This window comes from Fukomys damarensis, unplaced genomic scaffold, assembly GCF_012274545.1.
Source record: "Fukomys damarensis isolate Sample0158 unplaced genomic scaffold, DMR_v1.0_HiC HiC_scaffold_28, whole genome shotgun sequence".
NCBI classification, from domain to species: domain Eukaryota; kingdom Metazoa; phylum Chordata; class Mammalia; order Rodentia; family Bathyergidae; genus Fukomys; species Fukomys damarensis.
In genome coordinates this window covers 95918-117245 of record NW_022900940.1, presented here as the reverse complement: position 1 = coordinate 117245, position 21328 = coordinate 95918, and the positions used below count along the sequence as shown (strand labels likewise).

General features: G+C 34.8%; 1 protein-coding gene across 1 annotated transcript; it reads left to right on the top strand.

Moving 5' to 3' along the window:
* The first annotated feature begins 12942 nt into the window (after nt 1–12942).
* On the top strand, nt 12943–21093 carry LOC104850955 (vomeronasal type-1 receptor 48-like). The gene is made up of 4 exons (XM_010608078.2): nt 12943–12982; nt 17648–17737; nt 19478–19527; nt 20098–21093. The coding sequence occupies exons 1-4, from the start codon at nt 12943–12945 to the stop codon at nt 21091–21093; spliced, it is 1176 nt and encodes a 391-aa protein (XP_010606380.2).
* Nucleotides 21094–21328: the final 235 nt, after the last annotated feature.

Sequence of the window (21328 nt, the reverse complement as noted above, 5' to 3'; positions counted from 1 at the left end):
AAGCTCAAATAAATCACCTAATTATGAATCTTAGACTCCTATAAAAACAAGAGCAAGAAAAACCAAAATCTCAGAGAGAGAGAGAGAGAGAGAGAGAGAGCAAATTATAAAGATTAGAGCAGAAATCAATGCAATGACATCTAAGAAAATGATACAAAAAATCAATAAATTCAAGAGTTGGTTTTTGGAAATAATAAATAAAAGCAACAAACCCTTAGCTAACCCTGTCAATAACAGGAAAGAAAAGGCTAAGATACATGCAATTAGGAATGAAAAAGGTCAAGTCACAACAGATCCAACAGAAATCCAGAGGATCATCAATACCTACTTTGAGAACCTGTACTGTAATAAAATGGAAAACACAGAAGAAATAGACAGATTTCTAGATACTTATGAATTAATGAAATTGAATGAAGAAGATAAAAACATTTTAAACACCCCAATTACAATCAGTGAAGTTGAAAATGTAAGTAAATGTTTACCAACAAGGAAAAGCCCAATTCCTGATGGATTCACAACTGAATTTTACAAGACATTTAGAGAAGAACTACTGCCACTACTGTTTAAACTTTTCAATGAAATTGAAAAGGGAAGCAATACTTCAAAATTCATTCTTGGAAGCAAGTATCACTTTGATTCCCAAACCATGAAAAGACCAAACTAAAAAAAGAGAACTACACATCTATCCCCTTGATGAATAAAGATGCAAAAATCCTCAATAAGATACTACCAATCAGAATACAGAAGATCATCAAGACGATCATACATCCTGACCAAGTCATATTTATTCCAGGGAAGCAAGGATGCTTCAACATATGTAAGTCTGTAAATGTAATACACTATATTAACAGAGTCAAGGGGAAAAAAAAAACATATGATCCTCTCGATAGATGCAGAAAAAGCATTTGAAAAAATTCACCACCTATTCATGATAAAAACCCTGCAAAAATTGTAATAGATGGTCTATGTCTCAACTTAATAAAGGCTATCTATGAAAAACCAACATCCAAAATCACATTAAATGGTTAAAAAGTGAATATCTTCACATTAAAATCAGGAACATGACAAGGATGCCCTCTATCACCACTCCTCTTCAATATAGTTCTAGAAACATTAGCCACAGAAAATAGAAAAGAGAAATAAATTAAAGCAATAAAGATAGGAAAGGAAGAAGTTAAACTGTCATTATTTTCTGAAAGACTATCTATAAAACCAACATCCAAAATCACATTAAATGGTTAAAAAGTGAATATCTTCACATTAAAATCAGGAACATGACAAGGATGCCCTCTATCACCACTCCTCTTCAATATAGTTCTAGAAACATTAGCCACAGAAAATAGAAAAGAGAAATAAATTAAAGCAATAAAGATAGGAAAGGAAGAAGTTAAACTGTCATTATTTTCTGATGATATGATGCTCTACATTGAAGACCCAAAAAACCTCCACCAAAAGAGTTCTAGACTTGATTGATGCTTTTAGCAGAGTAGCTGGATACAAGATCAAGACGCAAAAATCAATAGCCTTCTTGTACACAAATAACAGACTCACTGAAAGAGAAATTAAGGAAACAATTCCTTTCACATAGCATCCAAAAAAATGAAGTATCAAGGAATCAATCTAACAAAAGAAGCAAAAGGCCTCTACACTGAAAACTGTAGCACTCTGAAAAAAGAGAAGAGGATATAAGAAAATGGAAAGATAACCCCTACTCCTGAGTAGGAAGAATCAACATAGTAAAAATAGCCATACTACCAAAACTGATATACAGATTCAATGGAATGACAATTGAAATTCCAACACTATATTTCACAGAACTAGAAAAAAGAATCCAAAATTTCATTTGAAACCAGAAGAGACCTAGAATAGAAAAAGCCATCCTAGGCAACAGAGACATGGCAGCAAGTATAACAATTCCCAATTTGAAACTACACTACAAAGCCACTGTGATAAAAACAGCATGGTACTGGCAAAGAAAAAGACCTGAGGATCAGTGGAACAGATTGGAAGATACAAAAACCACTCCAGATGTACTCAGCTACCTCATCTTTGACAAAGGAGCCAACGGTCCTCACTGGAGGAAAGTTATTCTCTTTAATAAATGGTGTTGGAAAAACTGGATTTCAACCTGCCAAAGATTAAAACTTGACCCTTATCTTTCACCATGCACTAAACGAAATCCAAGTGGATTAAAGATCTAAATATTAAAAAAGAGTCACTAAATTTGCTGGATGATAAGTTAGGCAGAACTCTTGAAGACATTGACATAGGAAAAAACTTTATCAACAAATCCTCAGTAGCACAGGAACTAACAGAAAGAATCACCAATTGGGATTTCATCTTATTAAAAAGCTTCTGCATGGCAAAAGAAACCATCAACAGAACTAAAAGACAACCTACAATATGGGAAAAAAATTTTACGAGCTGCTCCTCAGACAAAGGACTATTATCTAGAATATATAAAGAACTCAAAACAATCATTCCTCCCAAATATAAAGACCCAATTCTGAAATGGGCATCTGAAATGAACAGACATTTCTCAGACAAAGTAGTAAAAGCAGCAAGTAAATATATGAAAAAATGTTCCACATCACTGGCCATTTGAGAGATGCAGATGAAAACAACACTGAGATTCCACCTCACCCCACCAAGAATGGCTGGTGGCAAGAAATCAAACAATATCAAATGTTGGCACAGTTGTGAGGAGAAAGGAACCCTTCTCCATTGTTGGTGGGAGTGCAGACTGGTGCAACCACTATGGAAATCAATATGGAGATCCCTCAAAGTGCTGGGACTAGAGGTTCCATTTGACCCAGCCATCCCTCTGCTGGGTATCTTTCCAAAAGAATTAAAAGAATCATATCACAGTGATATATGCACACCTATGTGTATAGCAGCATCTATGTTTATAGCTAAAACTTGGAAACAGCCCATTTGCCCATCAGCTGGAGACTAGATAAAGAAGATGTGGTTTTTCTATAAAATGGAATACTACTCAGCCATAAAGAATGAGAAATTAGATTCATTCATAGGAAAAGGGATACATATTGAGAATATACTCCTAATTGAAATAAATAAGTCACACATGTGTAAATACTGAACAGTTTCTCTGGTGTGAAAAACTATAATAGTACATAAGATCCTAATGATATAATTGACAATATGAAGTAGGAAGAAAAGGGATAAAGGTGTGTAGGGAAAGTGGGAAGGGTTGGGGAAAGGTAGTAAGAGAATAGAAAAAATATGAGAAAATGAAAAAATCGAAATAAAGTGTTTGTAGATAGGGAAGGGAGGAGGATGTGAAGGGCAGGCAGGGTAGGAGTTTCCTCTAGAGAACCAAGACCTGTCATGTAAAGGTGCAAGATCCTAATGATGAATGTAACTGTACTACATACCTAAAATATACCAATGCAATGAATGAGAAAAAAAGAGTATGTCCTCAGTGTGCATCCACTTAGCTATAAATGTCTCTAGTTTCCATTCTTATGGTTGTGTAGTCCTCCATTTTATAAAAGAATCACATCTTCTTTATCCAGTCTGCAATTCATGGGCAATTGGGCTTTTTCCAAGTTTTAGGTATTACAAACTGTGCTGTTGTAAACATGGGTGAGCATATATCACTGGGATATGATTCTTTTAATTTCTTTGTGAAGATACCCAGCAGGGGAATAACTGGGTCAAATAGAACTTCCAATCCCAGTTGTATAAGGTATCTCCATATTGATTTCCACAGTGGTTGTGCCAGTCTACACTCCTACCGACAATTAAGTAAGGTTCCTTTCTTCCCACATCCCTGCCATTATTTTTTATTGATTGATTTCTTTATAGCAGCCATTCTTTGTGGGGTGAGATAAAATTTAAATGTTGTTTTCATCTTCATCCCTCAAAAGACCAGTGATGTCCAACATTTTTTCATATATTTATTTGCTGCTTTTACTGCTTTTTCTGAGAAATGTCTGTTCATTTCAGATACCCATTTTTTAATTGGCTCTTTTGTATTTGAGGAGGGCTTGATTTTTTTGAGTTCTTTTTATATTCTAGATAGTAGACCTTTGCCTATGAAACAGCTAGTAATAATTTTTTCCCATATTTCAGATTGTCTCTTATTTCTGTTCATGGTTTCTCTTGCAGTTCAGAAGCTTTTTTAAATGATGAGATCCCAGTTGTTTATTCCTTGTGCTAGTTCCTGCGCTACTGAGAATTTTTTCATAGTCTTTCCCTATATCAAGAGTTCTACCTAGCATATCTTCAACACATTTAATTTTTCTATTTTGATATTTAGATTTTTAATCCACTTGGATTTTAGTTTAGTGCATGGTGAAAGATAGGGGACTAGTTTTAATCTTTGGCAAGTTGAAAGCCAGTTTTTCCAACACCATTTATTAAAGAGGCTATCTTTCCGCTAGTGAGGAGGGTTGGCTGCTTTGTTAATCATGAGTCAGCTGAGTATGTCTGGAGTTGTTTCAGCATCTTTAATCCATTCCACTGATCCTCAGGTCTTTTTCTCTGTCAGCATCATGCTGTTTTTAATACAGTTGCTTTGTAATATTATTTTAAATTGGGGATTTTGATACCCCCTCTCACGCCACTGTTGTGTAGAATGGCTTTTGCTATTCTATCTCTTCTGGTTTCAAATGAATTTTTGTATTGTTTTCTCTAGTTCTGTGAAAAATACTGTTGGGATTTCAATATGGATTCCATTAAATGTGTATATAAGTTTTGGAAGAATGGCCATTTTCCATATATTCGTTCTTCTTATCCAGGAAAATAGATATCTTTCCATTTTCTTATATCCTCCTCAATCTCTTTTTTCACAGTGTTGTAGTTCTTAATGCAGATGTCTTTTTCTTCCTTTGTTAGATTGATTCCTAGATGTTTCATTTTTTAGGTGCTATTTCTCTCTCAGTGAGTCTGTTATTTATTTAGAAGAAGGCTGTTGATTTTTGATTGTTTATTCTTTATCCCGCTACTCTGTTGAATCTGTTAATTAAATCTAGAAATCCCTTGGTGGAGTTATGTCAGTCTTCTATGTAGAGTATGGGATCATCAGACAATAATGACAGTTTAACTTCTTCCTATCTTTATTCCTCTTGTTTCTTTCTCTTTTCTAATTGCTGTGGTGAATTATTCCAAAACAGCATTGAATAGGAGTGCTGATAGTGGACATCCTTGTCTTGTTCCTGACTTTAGCCTGAAGGTTTCAGTTTTTGGCCACTTAGTATGATATTGGCTTTTGTTTTTTCATAGGTAGCCTTTATCAAGTTGAGCAAAAGACCATCTATTCCAATTTTCTGTAGTGTTTTCATCATGAATGTGTGTTGAGATTTGTCAAATGCTTTTTTTGTATCTATCAAAAGGATCATATGGCTTTTGTCTTTCACTCTGTTAATGTTGTGTATAACATTTTTTGATTTATGTATGTTAAACCATCCTTGCATACCTGGGATAATTCCAACTTGGTAAGGGTGTACGATCTTCTTGATGACCCTCCGTATTCTGTTTTCTAGTATCTTATTAAGAATTTTTGATCTATGTTCATTGTGGAGATTTGGCTGTAAGTATCTAGAAATCTGTCCATTTCTTTGTACTTTTCATTTTATTAGAGTACAGGTTCACAAAGTAGGCATTGATGATCCTCTTAAAAATCTGTTGTAACTCTGGTGGGCTTTCCTTTCCATTTGATTTATTTCTTTTCTCTATCTGTATATAGTATTTAGTTCTTCTGTTGTGTTTCTGGGATCTTGCTTATTATATGTCAATGTGTAGATTTTTTAAAATCATGTCTAGTTGTAGTTCTATATGCCTCACTTATCTTTATGTCAAATACTTCCCTTCTGTTTGTGAAGTTTTCTGTCATTCTGTGAACAGTTTTTTTAAAAGTCATTTGTACTTTTCCCTGATCTCCTATCAGTCTTATGTTAGTCTTCTTTGTATCATGTAGGAGGTGTTTGATTGATTTCTTATGTTCCTGTACTGGTTTTAAGAATTCCTTCTTTTTATGGTCACGGATCACCATCCTGTCTTCTATATCTGATATCCTGTCTTCAGATTGGCTCAGTCTGTTATGTATACTTTCAATAGAGTTTTTAATGTCCTGTTTGAATCTATTTGAATCTGTTTCATGGATTCCATTTCTTTCCTATTTTGGGCATTCATGATTTCCATTTCTTTCCTATGCTGGGAATTCATGGCTTCTATCATGGTTCTGAGCGTGCCAATGTTTAAAATCTGATTCTGTTCTAGAGTCTCTAATCATGTCATTCATTTTGCTCACCATCTCATAGTTATCTGGGAAATTATTTCTGTTTTGCATTTTTTTTAGAGACTCATTCATCTGTTTTGTTACTTCCTGTGTTATCAGTTCAGGGTGTTCAGGTGGTTGATTGTCAGACTTTTCCACACCATTTTCCCCAGAATTTGCCTTTATCAAGGTGTAAGTCTGTGTCTGTGCCTTACTTGTACATCTTTGCATTTCTATTTTTGTTGTTGGTACTGTTCTAGGTTTGATAACTGGATTAATACTTAGATGTTCCTGTTATAGTTTGTCTTTAGGTTTTGAGTTCCTAAAGAGTGTGAGGCAATGTCTTTTTCATTATTCCAGGAAGTACAAGAGATTAGATCAATCACAACATCTTAGCCCATGTGATACAAGAAGCAACAAAAAAGCACCAAACACAGCTTAGAATATGACAGTGCGTGGTAGTTATTAATCTGTCACATTTACCTGTGTAAATTAAATCAAAATGGAGACTAGAGCTCAGGACAATGGCATTTTTGATCCACTGTGCTTCTGTGGTGTGAATCCAAGTACCAGCAAACCCAGGAGGCCAGATGTACATGTGGGGGTTGTTTGGGGGAGTGCACATGCCTTCATGGCTTCTCCTCTTACCAGTTTACTGCTGAGTATGGGGGGCAGCTGGGGCAGGAGCTGTAGGATAGCTTCACCCAGTTCTGCCTCTTTCCAGTTTGCTGATGAGTTCAGGGGGCTGATTTGAGAGCTGTAGGCTAGCTCCATGCTGTTATGCCTTTCACTGTTCTACTCCTGAGGTCTTTGATTTGACTTCTTGAACCATTCCTGCATCCCTGGGATGAATTCCAACTGGTCAGGATATATGATCTTCTTGATTATCTTCTGCATTCTGCTTGTCAGTATCTTACTAAGGATTTTTGCATCTGACTTTATTAGTGAGATTGGATTATAGTTTTGTTTTGTTTTGTTTTTTGGTTGGGTCTCTTTGCTTTTGTGATCAAAGTGTTGCTTGCTTCCACGAATGAATTTGGGATGATTGCTTCTCTTTCAATTTCATTGAAGAGTTTAAATAGTACTAGTGGCAATAGTTTTCTAAATGTCTTGTAGAATTCAGCAGTGAAGCCATCAGAGTTCAGGCTTTTCTTGGTAAGATTTTAATATGTTTTCAATATCATTGATTGATATTGAGTTGTTTAGAATTGTTATTTCTTATTCATTCAACTTTGGTAATTCATATGTATCTAGGGATCTGGCCATTTCTTCTGTGTATTCCATCTTCTTGGTATATAGATTCTCAAAGTAGGTATTGATGATTATCTGGATTTCTGCTGGATCTGCTGTAATTTCACCCTTTTAATTTCTAATTGCATGGATTTGGGTCTTTCCTTTTTGATTGATAAGGTTGGCTAAGGGTTTGTCAATTTTGTTTATTCTCTCAAACAACCAACTCTTTGCTTCATTGATTTTGTGCATCATCCTCTTAGTTTTCATTGCATTTATTTCTGCTCTGCTCTTTATAATTTTTTTCCTCATATGAGCTTTGGGTTTGTTTGCTCTTCTTGTTCTAGAAGCATGAGGTTGAGCATTAGCTTGTTTATTTGAGGTTGCTCTGTTTTCCTAACTAGAGTATTCAGTGCTATAAATTTCCCTAATGTGGTTGCTTTCACTATGCCCCTTAGATTCTGATATGTTGTGTTGTCATTGTTATTTAATTGTAGGAACATTCTCATTTCTTCTTTAATTTCCTCTGTGGCCCATTGTTTACTGAGAACGGTGTTGTTCAATTTATATGTGTTTATGAATTTCTTGCTGTTTCTCTATGGTCTGATAATATACAGGGAATAACTTTAATTCCTTTGCACTTACTTAGACATGTTCTAGGAGCAAGTATGTGTTCTGTTTTGGAGAACAGTTTATGTGCAGCTCAAAATAATTTGTACTCTGATTTTGTGGTGTGGAATACCTAGTAAATCTCTCTTAAGATCATCTGCTCAGGAGTTTGATTGAGTTCTATTATTTTGTTGTTTATTTTCTGTCTAGTTGATCTATCTATTTGTGACAGTGGGGTATTGAGTTCCCCTACTACTATTGTATTAGTACTTATTTGATTTTTCACATCTTTTATACATACTTGGCACATATATATTTATCATTGTCATCTTTTTCTCTTTATAACAATGTAGTCTCCTTCTTTGTCTCAATCAGTGTTGATTTGAAATTAATTTGATCTGCAAATAGGATAGCTACTCCTGATTTTTTACAGGTTCCTGTCACATGGAATATTGTTTTCCACCTTTTAACTTTCACTCTATGGTTTTGTTTTTGATTTTTTTTTTTTTTTGGTACTGGGAACTGAACTCAGGACCTTGCACTGTGTGAGTCAGGCATGGTGCCACTGAACTAAATTCCTAAATTCCTGTATTCCTAATTTTTGTAAGCAGCATATTGTTAGATCTTTCTTTTTGACCCATTCTGCCAGTCTATTTCTTTTGATTGGTGAATTGAGATCATGAACATTGATGGTTATAACTGATATGTATCAACTTATCATTGTCATGACCTTTTCTTTTTGTTGGGGTCTCCCCCTTTACATTTAATTTATTATGCCTGATGGATTCATTCTTCCTGGGGTTGTGATCCTCATTTTCTTTTCCTAGGATATTGTTTAAAATTTTTTTGAAGTGCTGGTTTGGTATTCATGAATTTACTCAGGTACTTCTTGTCATGATAATATCTTATTTCTCCTTCAATTTTGAAAGATATTTTTGCAGGGTACAACAATCTTGGTTGGAGGTTGTTTTCCTTTAGGGCTTGAAATACTTCCCTCCAGGCTCTTCTTGCCTTGAGGGCTTGCATCGAGAGGTCTGCTGATCCTGATGTGCTTTCCTTTGTCCGTGATTCATTTCTTTTCTCTAACTGCTTTAGAATTTTGTTCTTCTGATGAGCTTCTGAAATCTTAATTCTTATATGACTAGGTGTTGACTTTTTTATCACAGCTACTTGGTGTCCTATATGCCTTACTTATCTGTATGTCATGTTTGTTCCTTGTTTGGGAAGTTTTCTGCCATTACTTCTGTGAACAGTTTTTTTTTATGTTATTTGCACTCTCCCACATTTCTTCATTGATTCTGATTAGTCTTATGTTATTCTTTGCATCATATAGCACCTGCTGGATTGATTTCTCCTGGGCCCCTTGTATTTTCAAGAAAAATTTCTTTTTCTGGTCACTAATTGCTATCCTGTCTTCTATATCTGATATTCTGTCCTCACATTGACTCATTCTGCTGTGTAAACTTTTAATCTCCTGGATATCATCTGTTTGCATATGTATAATGAATTCCATTTTTTTCCTATGTTGGGATCCCATCATGTTTCTCAGATCATCTATTTTTAAAAAATCTATGTCTGCTCTAGATTTATTAATCATGTATTGCACTATGGACATAATCTCGGTTGTTATCTGAGAAATTATTTCTGATTTTTTTCCAGATCCTCTTTCATTGCCAGTTCAGAGAGTCTGTGTGGTTCAGTATCAGATATTTCCATCTTTTTGTCCATGGGGCTTGCCTTAGGTGATCTTGTAGTCTGGCTTTGAGACTTGTTAACATGTCTCTCATTTGAAAAGATGCAGCCTGCTGCACATTTGCTAGGGTGAGTTTTTGCTCATCCAGTGGTTTCCAATTCTCAGCAAGCCATGGAGGGGGCTTTTCTTTTGCTGCTCACCCCTGAGCCAAATCCTGCATTCAGAATGGTGGCCTTCTCGATCCCTGCACTGTCCTGTTTTCCAGGTGCCATTCTGTCAGAGACATATGCAAACTTGGAATGGAATCTGGCTGGGACCTTCCTGCAACTTTGCTGCTGTGGTCCAAGTGGGCTTCTTACTGGCATTTGTATGCACTTACTGATGATTTGTCAGTTTGATTTTATTCTTTTTTTTTTATTGAGTTTATTGGTACATTTAGGGATACAGTACAGTTACATTCATTGTTGGGATCATGTACCTTTACATGGCAAGTCTTGATTCTCATTTTTTCCCTGATTTTATTCTTAATCACAAAGCAATTTTAAACTTTACAGAAAACCTTCCAAAATACTCACAAAATATTCACTTATATTCTTCTACTACTTTTAACAACTTATATCACTATAATACAATTATCACAAATAGGTCAGTAAATTTGGTGCATTAATATAAATGAAGAAACAACTCTAATGTCACTATGTTTAAATTTAATATCCTTTATCCATTCCAGTATTTTGTCAAAGATCCTACATTCTATTCATGATCATTATTCCTCTAGACTGTTACATTTCCATAGTCCTTCTTTATCTTCTTATGTCAAGGTAGTTCTGAAAATTATGGACTGGTTATAGAAGTCTAATTTGGACTTTTCTGTCTGATGTTTTAATATAATTCTTCAGTTTTGGAAAAGATAATACCATTGTGGTTATAAGTTGTAAGTGAATCATATCATAGGCTCACATATAAAAATTCATAAAAATTTTCATTTAAAAACAATTTTGTGCTTAATATTTTTATTGATATGTATTTTTTATATTTGAGAGGTAGAACTTCAGATTAGATTTTTAGAAGTGAGATATGTATGGTGGTAGGTAAATCCTGTGTTATTTTGTTAGATATTTTCAAATTTCTTTCCAGAAGTATGTGCCAATTTGCATGTTCAGCAGCAATGAAAGTGTGTCCAGTGTAATTTATTCAATCATAACATTTTTGCACTGTGAGAAATATGATCTCATTTTTCACAACAGTAAACTTTATTTTTTCACATTTTACCATCACTTTGTCTTTTTAAAAATTATGTATGCTATTTGACCTTTGTTACTCTGCCTGTTATTTTTTTTGTAGAATTTAATTGAAACACAAACACACTAATGGTGTAAGATGCAATGTTTAATACATGTACATGTTCAATAATGTGTATATAAGTTTAAATATATCCATGATTTCAAACATTTATCATTTTTATGATGAAAAGCTATTTGAAATGTATATTATATTATATTATTGTTAAAGGGTAACTATACTGTGCAAGAGTAACCTAGAACATCTTATTTGTAAGTTTAATTAAGAACACACCAGAAATCTTTTCCTCATCCCCACACATAACTGAGAGACTCAGCCTCCAAAAACCACCACTGTATTCCCAAATTCTAAGAGATCAAATATTTTAAGTTGGATATGATTCAGATCACTTCTCTTTCTGTACCTGGTTTATTTTAATTAATGAAATGATCCCCAGCTCCATCCATATTGTTGTAAATGACAAAATTTCCAACTGTGTCTTTCCAAAACAAAAATGAAAGCAAAATTGAGGTGTACATAGAGTATGTCCTCAAATAACCAGAATTGTATATGCAAATACTGTGTATCTTGATGAACAGTGTGGAAGCTGTTCATTTTTCAATCGGAAGTACAATGCTTTCAAAAAATAAAAAAGGGATAAGACAAAATTTCCATCTTTTTAGTAGATGAATAATATTCCATTATATATCCATATCACATTTTCTTCATCATCATTTGATAGTAACAGGTTCTTTCCATTAGTTATCTGTTGTAATAGTGTTAAAATGAATAGGGAAGTGAAAATAGGATTTTCACACATTGATTTTATTTTTTTGATGTATGCCAAGGATAGTGATTTCCTTCTGGATGGAAGATCAAGAGGATTTATCTATCAAAGTAATTTATTGAGGACATGACATTATATCCACAGATATGTAAATTGTACAAGGTGAGGTAAAACAACCACTGTTTTAATCACTCCAAAAATCCCCTCACAGCAATAGGATATATTTGTAAAAAATTCACCCATAAATATGCCATTTTCATTCATGTCTTGCCAAAAGACAAGAGTATGTCTGTCTCCTGTTCACAATTTGGAACCTATTCCTCTTAATGACAACTCCTAAGATGGAGAAGGTTATACACTCTCACACACTTTAAATAAAAGAAATTTTGTTGAGAAACCAGAGCAAAATTACCTTATTTTTACCTACAATTGGTTAGGGTAGAAATGAGTGGGACATTTTGAAAATAAACTTCTCTAATTGAGATAAAAAAGTCACACAGTGAGTAAATACAATGCATCCATTTCCTTCTAGTGGAAAACAATATCCAAAATACTGAACCTTTTTTATTCCACTAGGAAAAAGCCCTAGTTGTAGACTGTATGGGGTTTTAAGGCCTCTGAGCTATGCTATCACCCCCCACCCCCAGTACACCTCCTGTTTTCTACTCTCCCATCTATCTCAAGAAAACTGCTAAGGAATGAAGTAAAATGCAAATCAATGAAATAAAATCCCAGGGGGGACTATCTATATCTCATGGGCTAGAACATAGTGATCATTACCAGTACCTTCAAATATATTGGGAAATACATTCTTTCAAGTCAGCCAAAATTCAGAAGGAAAATTATCTTCACAGATATTTTTTCAACACACCTTATTCTACAATAATAATGGTGACACTTATTGTGAGATGTAGTTTGAGGTGCACACTATTTTCCATGCACAGATGTATGTAGCATGTGTTCATTGGTGAAGTATATACAGAAGAACTGATTCACCCTGCCTGTGTTAGAGAGCACTCACTGTGCACAAAAAACTTACTTATATTCCTTTATTTAATTATCATAATATTCTTGGAAACTCAGTACTGTCATTCCCACATGATGGAGTCCCTGTTCAAACCCATGCTGATCTACTCCAGAGGTACTGGATTAGAAAAAATATTCTGTACTGTGGTCACAATTTAAAATGTCCTTGAAAGCTTTTATGCAATCTAGTGCCTGCACCTATTTACCAGCAATTCTTATTTCTTGGATGTAGGACTCAGGTATCATTGCACTGATATTATCTCATTTAAACTTCACAGTTAGAAATGAATATATATTTCTTTTTATATTCAGAAAAAATAACCCCAGAGAGCTGGACTCTACTCAAGTCATAGAGGAAGTTTAAGGGGGAAGTGGGGTGTGTAATGATGGCTCTTCACCTTCTCCAGAGAGCTATTTTGGAATCAGAAAAAAAAAATCTGGCCTACATGAAGCAGACCTTGGGCCACAGCCATCCTCAGGAGTCATTCTGCCCAGGTAATATGCATGCATGAAGCACAGGGGGACAGGTGGCACTTGGATGATAATAGGCCATGGCAAGGAATAGGCCAGAAGCCCAGCCTGCTGAAGGGCAGAGGTGTGACTGGAACAGCAAAGGGTTGGATATAAGGATGTACATTTCCCTCAGCACAACAGGCTGTGGATTTCCTGCTCTCCAGATGAGCCCTGCCTAATTACATACTTATTAGAATGCTTGGCCAACCATGTACACTCTTCATATATTGAACAATTGATTGTTCTTCCACTCTAGGAGTGTAGACATTAACTAACTAGTTTTGAAAAGTATCATTGCCTTCCTGTGGACATGTCAATGTCTCTCAGGTCTATACATGTGAAATTGTAGGTACTGTAGGTTTCAATTCTTGTAATTGTATTTAATTCCTTTTATGATTCCATTTCTCTGTAGAAGCAACTGATACTTCTGCATATTATATCTAGATTAATTTTTAATGCATTATATTAGTTTCTGTAAAGAACTATCTTCTAATTACAATACCTGGAACATCAAAATTTTGACTCTAGGTCATGAGTCTCTACTTTGCCACAAGCATCTTAATAGCTAATACATACTATTAAAGTTATATGAACTTCTTAGGAGGCCAAAGCATAATTTTGTATAATTTATTTGTGGGAAAGTACAGGCCAATTCCAACCTTCACTCTGGAGGATGAAGGCTGATCATGCAGCTTCTTTATAAAGGGAAGTCCAGCTCATGCTCTGCCTCAGTCTCAGCTAAACTCAATCTGTCTCTGATCACTTCAACTCCACATCCAGCTCTGCCTGTACATTTTCACTTTCTTCTAAAGTTCACTTTCAAATATCACTCACAGTTTGCACACAGAAAATGAGAGTTTGAAATCATGGCATAAAGAACTGAAAAAATCCAGAAACCATGTACTGTAGATGACAACAGACCAAGGGAACAGTGAGCTTATCAAAGCCACTGGGAGCTAACAGAAGGTGCCGAGAGTGTCCTGGCCCAGAAAGGAGTAACTACACAGTATGAAATTGCATTGAACTAATTTGGGCTTAGGATCAAATGTGATGACTGGGGACTATCTACTTATTGAAACTCTTGGGATTCCTCCAAGCAGATGTGTCAAGGAAACTTAAGAGAAAACTTTTGAGCATAGAATTCCCTAGATTACTATAACCCTACAGAGTGTAAAGTAGAATAAAGACATAGAAATTGTTCTACTGAGACTTTGTTACTGTCTTCCCAGAAGTATCCTGGGAATCCTTTTTAACAGACAACAAAAATACAGGCCTGCAGAGAGATGATTTAAAACATCCATTCCTTAAACTCATGCAGGGTCTTCCCAGGCTTCCTGTTTCCTCCCCTACCATGTGCATCTGGTAAGTGCCCCTATTGTCACAGATGCAGAATTAATAGGCAGGTTCAGTCCTAGAAAGGCTGTGAGAGAAGGCAATTTGGGCCTTAGGGCATTTTGTAGTTTGAGAAGAAACTTCTAGCTCTGACAGTCCTACTCAATCCAGAGGATTGCTTTGTCTATGTACCATGGTAAATTTTCTTCTTTACATAAGTTGTGTAGTTTCATGGCTTATAAAATTAGTTGATATTTTCAAAGAAAATATCAATTAATTTTAATTTTGCATTTGTTAATCTGAATTCAATGATCTTCACTGACTAGCGGTACCCATACTCCTGGTATATGCAGAACATTAGCTAGAGATTTAAAATATTTTTATTCCTATATATAGGAAAATTTATAATTTTACCTTATAGTCTTCTTAAATATACTGTTTTTCTTCTATAATCTTGGTAAATCAAATAGAGTTACTATGGATGCAAATTGCTTCTGCACTTTAGGGAATTTAAAAAGTTGTTTCAGATTCTTTACAAGGATATAGCATTCTAAGTGCAATATCTCATCTCAGTGAGGGTAACCTCACTTTACCGCAAAGCACCCACTAGCAAATTTTCTTACAACACATCTTTTGTCTTTATTTTGTTTCACTAATTAAAAATTAATAATGTTGACTGGTACCATATGTTTTACAAGGTAGGTCATGTCAGATGAGATAAGTGAGATGATAACATTGCAAGTACATTAAGGTTTTTTAAAATGAGAAAATTATATTTATTTCCCTTTCCAGTATCTTAATCACCTAAGAATAAAAGTACTTCGATCTGGGAGGATAGACTATTTGTGAGATAGAATATTTTCTCTATGTATTAATAATTTAAAAAGTATACCTTCACATTTATACAGTAGCAGATGTGCTTGAAACTCATTTTGTTTGGGAAAATACTTAGGGCAGCTGAAGCCCATTATGCTCTGGTCTCTATGTATAGCTTTCAGATTATTCACAAACTATATCTTTTCTTGCAACTTAGATTCACAGACTGTGTCTTTTCATGCACTTAACATGCTAAAAGCTAAAAACATTTCTTGTTACTAAGATACAAAGAACATGTTGAGGGAAAAAATAAAGCCAAAATGTTTTTCAGGAAATTCCCTCTTGACATTTATGTCATTGATGCATTAATCAGAAAATCAGATTCTCCTCCAAGTCTATTTAGGGATTCCAGTCATAACAGGTTAATAGTTAAAAAGAAGAAGAAGAAGCCCCTTTTGGACTTCCTGTTTCTTTTTGCTCAAAGAACATTATGTTTTCTTGATGATTTATTTTGAATATTGGTAATGTAAATATTCTAGCTGTAGGTTTGAAAAATGAGCTGTGCTTACTGACCTTTCAATTTACACACTTTTTAAAATTTTGATTCTCAAAATTATAGCTCTTGTTCATTTTCCCAAATACTTTCCAAGTTTTTCTTGTTCATAATCCTGGAAATCATAATTTTGGTGCACCTGTGCAAACATCACAAACATGCATAGAATTTATTTTTTTCCTTTACTCACAAGCCAGCCAGTTCTCCCTAGCACTCTTCAGAGTTTCCCACCTAAATTTGTGCCACAATGTAGAATGTGCTGCACTATTTCCTGTCAGTCTCAAAGCTACGTGAATGAAGAAAAACTGGTCTCATTTCTCAGATTATCCAGCACTTGATGTTAAAAGCTGCCCATAAATAAAGTTCATACATCTGTTCAGTGTAAAGATCTCATGCTTAAGAAAAGCAAAGCAAAGCAAAGCATCTTTCCTGCCTTCACTCTGAAATCCGTCCATCCACAGGGCCACAAGCACACTATTATTGGGGCCTGTGGAGGCATTTTCTCCTTCCTCTCCATTCTCCACATCCACACAGACCACAAGTTCCTTCTCAATGTCCTGACCATTAATCCCTAGTTTGGAAGCCCATTTGACAATATTCTATATCACAAGTTTTTTCCTTCTTTTGGTAACTACAAGGTGATACAAAGTCATTGAAATTATTTCTTTGCTCCACATAATAAGAATTCTTTTTTTTCCTCATTGAGTTTATTGGTATTTTTAAATATATAGTATAGTTACATTTATCATTTGGATCTTGTACCTTTACATGACATATCTTGATTCTCATTTTTCCCATATCCATACCCTCCCTTAACCCCTTAACCATTCCTATTTACAAAGACTTTGTTTCCATTTTTTTTTGTTTTCTCATATTTTTTCTTTTCCCAATTATCCTTTCCCTTACCCTTCCCACCTCCCCTACAGCTTTAGCCCCTTTCTTCCTATTTCACATCGTCAATTATACAATTTGGATCTTATTTACACTTTTAGTTCTTAACTGTTACCTTTCTCTTGAGAAGACCCCAGCCCTTACTATCACCATAAACAAATGAGTGTTCAGATTTCTTTTTGAGAATTCCTATTGTATGATTTTTATTTGTTTGTTTTCACATTTACTCACTTAACAGTTCCTCTTCTTCTTCAATTTGGTCTTTCTGGATGAGACTTATGTCAGAAATACAGGTTGTTTTACTCGTGCTTCTGAGACTTAAGTGCCTATGAGGACAAACCTTTTCCAATTTGGTAGACTAGTCCATCCAGAAGGGTTTCCTAAATCATTCTGCTGAGACTAGATCTGTTGGCCTGTCTCTCAATCTCTTAAACCAGTAGTGGTGAACATTTTAGAGCTTTCAGTGATATAATCAGCCTGCTGCAACACACATGCCATGTTTCTCTACCAGTGTCCTAGACCATGCTGTCTATGCTTGATAGACATGACTAATAAGGACATTGTAGAGGATTTCCTTGAACTTATCTATATGAAGCCCTGAAATTGTTATATACCTTTCTTTATGGAACTTTCAATCATACTTATATAATTTAAACTGTATGTGTTGATTTGTAGGTTTGATACAGCTGAGTAGGATGCAACATTTGGCTAGTAGGATGACTAGAGGAATAGTTTCTGTGTTCTCTCTAGGCATCTTGGAGGAAGGTAAGTGGAGCCTGCAATTGCATGAAATCATCTCACTTTCCCTGAAATATATTCTGATGAAAGGAAGTTAATTTTTCCTGTTGTTCCTGATCAATTTTATTTTCAGGAAAATAGATTTTCCCATGGTTTAAAAGCAGTGATCCACTGAAGCCATTGCACCTAGTTATTATTGAACACTCATGGCATCTGTACAGTCTGGACTTTTCTAAGACACTTAGGTTTGCAGAATTGCACTTTATAAAGTCATGCTGGAAACTGTAGTGCAGTACCCAGATGTATGCATGATCAAAATGCAGGACTTTGAGAGTTTAATCTGCTATGTATTTGTAAAGCTCACATTTTAAAATGAACAAAACTGAATTAAAGCAAAATCTGTATTTAATGGAAATGACATGAAAAGTAATTTTGGAATAATTTCTAAATATTAATTATTAATTACTAATAGGCATCTATTTTGCAATTATTCTTTTAAAACTATATTAGTGTATGCTTTATCCTACCTGAAATAAATATATAAAAATAGGCATACACCATTACAAGTTCACAGAGGTCACAGAATACTATTTAGGGCTGTGTGTTAGTAATTATGTATGTTGCACAAAGATGGAGATAAATGGAAATTTGACTAATATTTTACTATATTTCTTGTGATATTATTATGGGACAACACAAAACATGTTGAATGGATGAAAAGAAAAAATCATTTTATGTTATCATTACTTTGCAAAAATTGAACGTATCTTCATCTCCTCTCGCACTGACTTCTGTTCATTGACACTAGAATAGGAATACAAGAACATATGTAATATAAAAAAATTCTCAAGGCAGGGAAAATTTGCTTACTTAAACATGGTTTTAGTGCCCATAATACATGGCCAATTAATCATATGAAACTTGATTTTATTCTCATAAAGCTACAGAATTTTTATTTCAGAAAACCTATTTTTCAAATGCTTTAACCACTATTCACTTCAACCTTGATTTTTTTTTGGTGGGATACCAGGGATAGAACTCAGGTCCTTGTGCTTGAGAGGCAGGTGGTGGAACCACTGAGATAAATCCCAGGCCCTCAACCTTGAATTTTTAAATGGTATCCCATCTTTGTTGACCTTTAACATTTTGCTACCCTTTATCTTCTTACATTAGAGCCATGTGATCAAAATAGTTATAAAATAATTAGCCTTACATCTTTGATTTTCACATAATAATTCTTTTAATTATGTTACTGGAAAGATTTTTACAATATTAGGTAACATGTATAATAATTGAATTGAAGTAAAATTGCATATTCTGCAAAAAATGTCCCACCAGCAGATCATTCATCAAATTTTCTTGTATTAATTTTAGGCTTGAGAGTAGGAAGTCTGGAGAAATATCACTGCTTACATGAAGGAGAGATGAAAACTTGGACTCTTACAGAGTCCCTCCTTCAGGATTGCATTGGATACTCAACTTTTATTAAAACCTTATGATGGAATGACCAGAATGTATTTTTACTCGTGGTTCTGTTTATTGCCTTGATTCCAAATGCCTGAAGAGAAAAAAGATTGGAATATGTTGCTAGCAATATTTGACCTCATCTGATATACACTATTTATTCCACCAATAATAAAAAATGTGAGATGTATAGCTACATTAGAGTATTCAAACAAGCATTGTAACATTCCATTAGAATTCTCTGAAGAAGGGTTATTCTAATTTTGTACTAGTCTTGCATTTTTTTTGTCTTCCTTGTTCCAGATAAGGACACAGCTCATCAATTACTGAAAGAACTCCATGAATTCTACTCAGTAACATGTATAAGTAACTGTAAACTAATAAAAATACTGGCCCACCTTTATGAAAACATTATTATATGCCAGGAACACTTTCATGTTTGTTACCAAAACTTAAGTTCCATTCAGGCATAAAATATTCAAGATATAGGTAGTCTGAGTTACTTATTTTGTACATTGACCCTCAGATGATTGACCCTCAGACTCATAGAGTGTTTAAGGTGACACTCAGTGTGAAAGGCAGGACATGAATATAATTTCAAGAAGTATGACTTCAGAGTTCACACTTACCAACCTTTGACCTGTTCACATACTGAGAATATTTGTTCTGGCAAAAAAAAAAAAATCAGAAAAAAAACTGAAACAAAATAATTCTGTGCATGACTAATGTGTGGGAGGATCAATATGAAAACCTTGCAATGATATGCATAATCCAGCCATGACTGGGAAATGTTGAGACAGGAAGAAAGTGGGAATGGCCCTTGAATGTAATGGGGGGGGGAAACTGAGGTTATAAGTGAAATATGGATGCAGCAGGAAGAATCTACTCATGTTGGCAGCAGTGGCAGTTGATTTTTGGTGAAGGAATTTCTATTTTTAATAAAGAATTCTTGCTTTTCTTTTCAGACATTTACTATAAACACCTTTCTATATAAGATGAATATAAACAACAAATTATTCAGTAATATTAACATGAGAATAACCTTTTATTCTCAAGTTGTCATTGGGGTCTCAAGCAATGCCTTCCTTCTTCTCTTCAATATCTTCATGTTCATTCTAGGGCACAGGCCCAGATTCACTCACCTGCCCATTAGCCTCTTGGCCCTAAGCCACATAGTGATTCTGCTAATTGAAGGATTCATAACTGCAGACATTTTTACAACTCAAGCAAGGTTTTGGGATGACATCACATGTAAATCAGTTATCTACTTGTACAGGTTAATGAGGGGACTCTCCATTTGTGTCACTGGCCAGCTGAGTGTCCTTCAGGCTATCACACTCAGTCCCAGGAGCTCTTATTTGGCAAAGTTCAAACATAAAACCTCATGTGACAACTTGTGTTTCCTTTTTTTCCTCTGGGTGTTTTACACATCCATTAGCAGTCATCTTGTAATCTCCATTGCTGCTACCCCAAATTTGACTTCACAAAACATTTTGTATATTACTGAATCCTGCTCTCTTTTATCCATGAATTATTTCCTGCAGCACATACTGTTAGCACTACTGACCTTCAGAGATACAATCTTTATTGGGATAGTGTCCCTTTCAGGTGGATATATAGTGATACTCTTGCGCAGGCATAAGAAGCAATCCCAGCATCTTCACAGCACCAAAATTTCTCTGAAAGCATCCCCAGAACAAAGGGCCATTAGGACCATTCTGCTGCTTATGTGTTTCTTTGTGATCATGACTGTTTTGGACATTATCTCCCACTCAAGAATTGTGCTGAATAATAATCCAATATTTTATTGTATCCAAATTCTTATGGCCCATGGTTATGCCACAGTCAGTCCTTTTGTGTTCATCACTACAGAAAAACGTATCATTAATTTTTTGAGAATCATGTGTGGAAGACAATAAATATGGGGTTATCAGTGATGGATAAGTGTGCTTATAATAAGGCAAGCACTAGATTCAAAATGAGGAAGTATGGCATAGTATGCTTAATCACAGAATGACTAAGACGCTCTTTGGTGTGATTAAAAGATCATATGGAGTTTTTTGCATTATAATTATTTTGATACCTATAGATGGCAAGTCCATTAATGGAAACTAAACCATATGCCTCTCCGAGATATAACAAGGGTTTTATATT